The sequence below is a fragment of the Trypanosoma theileri genome, assembly GCF_002087225.1.
Source record: "Trypanosoma theileri isolate Edinburgh chromosome Unknown TM35_Tth_3_V1, whole genome shotgun sequence".
NCBI lineage: Eukaryota > Euglenozoa > Kinetoplastea > Trypanosomatida > Trypanosomatidae > Trypanosoma > Trypanosoma theileri.
The window spans coordinates 251,594-255,423 of record NW_021639845.1 but is presented as its reverse complement, the minus strand read 5'-3'; the positions used below and the strand labels follow the sequence as shown (position 1 = coordinate 255,423).

Genomic DNA, 3,830 nt, shown 5'->3' with positions numbered 1-3,830 from the left:
AAAAAAAAAAAAGAAGAAAAGAACAAGAAATAACGTATAAAAAAAAGAAAAAGAAAACTGAAAAGAGTATGAATAAGGAGGAATATTGTAAGTCTTTCCGAACGAAATAGAGAGAGACATACCCCCGGTCTGTGTGTGTGTGTTTTCCCTTTTTACATTCGTATTTAACTACTTAAATCCGGCAAGAGAAGAAGAAAAAAGAAAAAGAAAAGAAAGAAAGAAAAAGAAAAATACTTATAGGTATATGAGTACGTAAAACATGGTTTCTACGCAATAATATTTACTCACTCTTTCTCTTTCTTTTTTTTTTTCTTTCTTTTTTGCCTCTCATGTTGGTTTATTTTGTTTTTACTATCTGTTCGAAAGGCGCTCTGCGTGTGAACCTGTGCGCGTACGTAAACAGACTAAAGTTTATACGTGTGCGTCACTATCTGTCTCTGTGTGTGTTTGTGTATGTGCCCCTTCCACTTTTCTTTTTGTGGGAAAAAAATATATATACTGCATCCCACACAGTAAAAAAAAAAAAAAAACGTACTCTGTATCCGTACTACTATTGTTCAGGATATTCTGGTAATATTATTAACCATACTAATTATCCTCAATTTATCTATACTCCTACACACACACACACACACTTTCTTTTCTTTTCTATTTCATTTCCTTCCACATACATACACACTGAGAAAGAGGAAAATAAAGAAAGAGAACAAACAAAAAAAAGTTAGTGGCAGGTGCAGGTGTTACGGACGAAGAAAAAAAAAAACCACCTCACCCCAAATATCTATATATATATCTAGAGAGAAAGAAGGAGTGGTTATACCCCCCATAGCCTCAGTCTCTCTCTCTCTCTGTATATATATATATATATATATTTTGCAAGACTTTGCCTGTGTGAGTTGAAATGCCGGCGGTGCGGTTTAGTGCGGCTGTTGAAAAGGCGCTGGCGGCGGTGTTTCCCCCACGCGACGCCTTCGACGCCCCCGACTTTGACCCCGTCGAATTTCTCAACGCGCGCTTCCCAAACGAGGCGAGTCTCGCGGCCCTTCCCTCTTTTCTCGAGGAGGCCACCAATCGACTCGCCCAGACGGAAAGTGATCTGCTGAAGGCCGTAGAGGCGCAGGCCACGAATGCCGCCACAGCCGATAAAGATCTGCGGAATGCAAAAGGAGCGGTGGCCGCCTTATATGAACGGGTCTCTGATATTAAAGCAAAGGCTGCGAAGAGTGAAGATACCGTGCGTGGATTGTGTCAACATATTCGGGAATTGGATACCGCAAAGACCAATCTCACCACAAGTATTAATACTTTACGTTCCATGCAGTTATGGATGTTGCAATTACAAGTCTTGTCAACATCGTTTGAAAGACGAAAGTTTATTCAATGTCGTGATGCCTTAATGGAAGCACAAAAATATAGTGCGATGTTTGAAAGTATGAAAGATATTCCAAAGATAAAAGAAATTAATGATAAACAAGCACAACTTTGTAGACAAATGGAATACTATATTCGTCATACTGTATTTGGAGATATTTCTCTAGACTCATTGGATGAAACTTTAATGGCAGAGGCTTGTGCTGTTGTAGATTTATTAGGAAAAGAAAGTATACGAAAAATTCGTGATCATTTTATCGAAAAAATGTTAGAAGTATATTCAACCCGTTTTAAACGTGGTTCAGAAGATGCGAAATTGGAACGTACAGAGAGAAGATATGTGTATATTCGAAATCTTCTTGAACAAAATGAAAGATTATTCCTTAATGTATTTCCACGTCATTGGTGTGTACCACAAGAATTATGTGTTACTTTTTGTCTTCGAACGAAAGCAGAACTTGATTATCTTTTACGTGAAGCTGCTGGTAATATTGATGTAGTAGTATTAACATATGTACTTCAAAAAACTATTGATATTGAACGAGATCTTACCCATATGATGGCATGGAAAGATGAATTTCCTGGTAGAAGTGAAGTTCCAGATTATAGATATAATGGAATGATACTTTCATCTTTTAAAGCGCATATGGATCTTTTTGTACATAATGAAGATAAATTAATGGGAGATGCACTTTCACAGCCTCTTATAGGAATAGAAACTAATATGGATAGTAATACTAGTAGTAGTATAAATCATAATAATAACACTAATAATACCAATCCTTCTATTACTGGATCTGTTGTAAGTGGATGGTATAATGATGCAGATATTACGGTAGGTGCTACACTTCCTGTTGCAGAAGATCTTTTTATTTTTATTAAAGAAAGTTTAAAACGTACTATTCGTATTTCTCAACAAGATGTATTATTGGAAATGGCTGCTGTTTGGCGTAAACATCTTATTCGTTTTTCAGAAGCTCTTATGGCACTTCTTCCTTCTCCTGCGGCGACAAAAGTAGATATGCGTCGGGCCTGTATTATTATAAATACAGCCGATTTATGTCAATCCACCAGTCAAGATCTTGGAGAAGAAGTTTGTGTACGTGGAGAGGCACCGGCAAAAGAAGTTGGTTTTGATACCGTTACTGAAGCCTTCTCTGTTCTCTATAGTAAAGCTATTCAATCTATTGTACAAGGGACAGAATTAAATTTGGCTCCTTTCCTTGTGGAATATGGAAATGGTGCATTTGTAAATCGTCGTGGAGAGGATCAAGATATTCATGATGAATCTAATCTTATTCGATCTATGAGTGCGGTATTACACGATATGGTAATCGTATGTGCAGCCGTACTTCCATCTTCTATTTTACGTTTTCTTCTTGATAAGGTTGCGGCTAGTGTAATTCCTATCTTTACAGATTCCCTTTATCGTATGCGTCGATTACCACCAGAGTTTGCCTTGGGTCTTATGCGAGTTGATTCAGCCGCATTGGAACGTAATTTTCTACAACTTCCAAATTATAATGATCCTAATCGTTTTGCTCCTACTCTGTTAACAGGATATATGAAACTTGTTCGACGTGAGTTTGATAGACTTAATCGTACACTTAAAGTATTACAAGTGGATGCCTCTGTAGAGACGTTTGTGGATGTTTACTATGAGGCAATGTTACCAGAGGATCGATCTATACAAAACTTTGTTCGACTTGTAGAACTAAAAGGAAGAAGAAGAGAAGATGTTCGTTCATGGATTGCAAATCTCTCCAAGAGAGGTGTGATTGAGGCTACCAAACGTGATTTACAACGTGAGGCTTCTCTTGGTATTGCCACAGGCACTTCTTCACAGTCGGCTGCAACGACCACTAATACCACCAGTGGTGGATTGAAACTCTCCAACTTCTTTTCACCAGTAACGACACAGAATGAACAACACACGAGTGGTAGTGGATTTTCAAATGCTCTTAACAATTTAGTAGGCCTTGGCGGAGGAACTACTGGGAATAGTGCTGTTGGGACTAATAGTAGTAGTAGTGGAGGTGCTCTTCAAACATCATCCACTTTGTATTCCAACACGGCAAACACAACAACAACAACATCAACATCAACGGCTAATGATGGATCTAAACGGGGACAAGTGGAAGAGAGTTTTGGTTCGCGATTTGCGAAAGCGGCACGTAATACCGCAACGAATATAAATTTCCTTTCTGGATTTAAAAAGGATGGCAGTGTGAACAATAGTAGTGGTACTACTGGGGCAACAAGGTAGAGAGTTAAGTGTGAAGAAGAAGTTTCACAGAGTGGATGATCGATATATAAAGGTAAGGAGATAAGGTAATCGGTATTTCTCTCTTTTTTTTTTTTTCTTTCCATTATGCTTTCTTTCTCACTTTTTCTTTTTTTTGCTTTTGTGTGTGTACACATATGAGACATATTTTATATGCAAAAAGAGAGAGAAACAA

The 3,830-nt window shown here is 37.8% G+C and overlaps 1 protein-coding gene across 1 annotated transcript; it reads left to right on the top strand.

The window, feature by feature from the left end:
• Positions 1 to 901: 901 nt before the first annotated feature.
• On the top strand, positions 902 to 3,637 carry TM35_000031990 (vps53-like domain protein; the record flags this gene model as incomplete). Its single annotated transcript, XM_029021966.1, has 1 exon — positions 902 to 3,637. One exon carries the CDS (start codon positions 902 to 904, stop codon positions 3,635 to 3,637), a length of 2,736 nt encoding a protein of 911 aa, XP_028886512.1.
• Between the last annotated feature and the right edge of the window lie 193 nt (positions 3,638 to 3,830).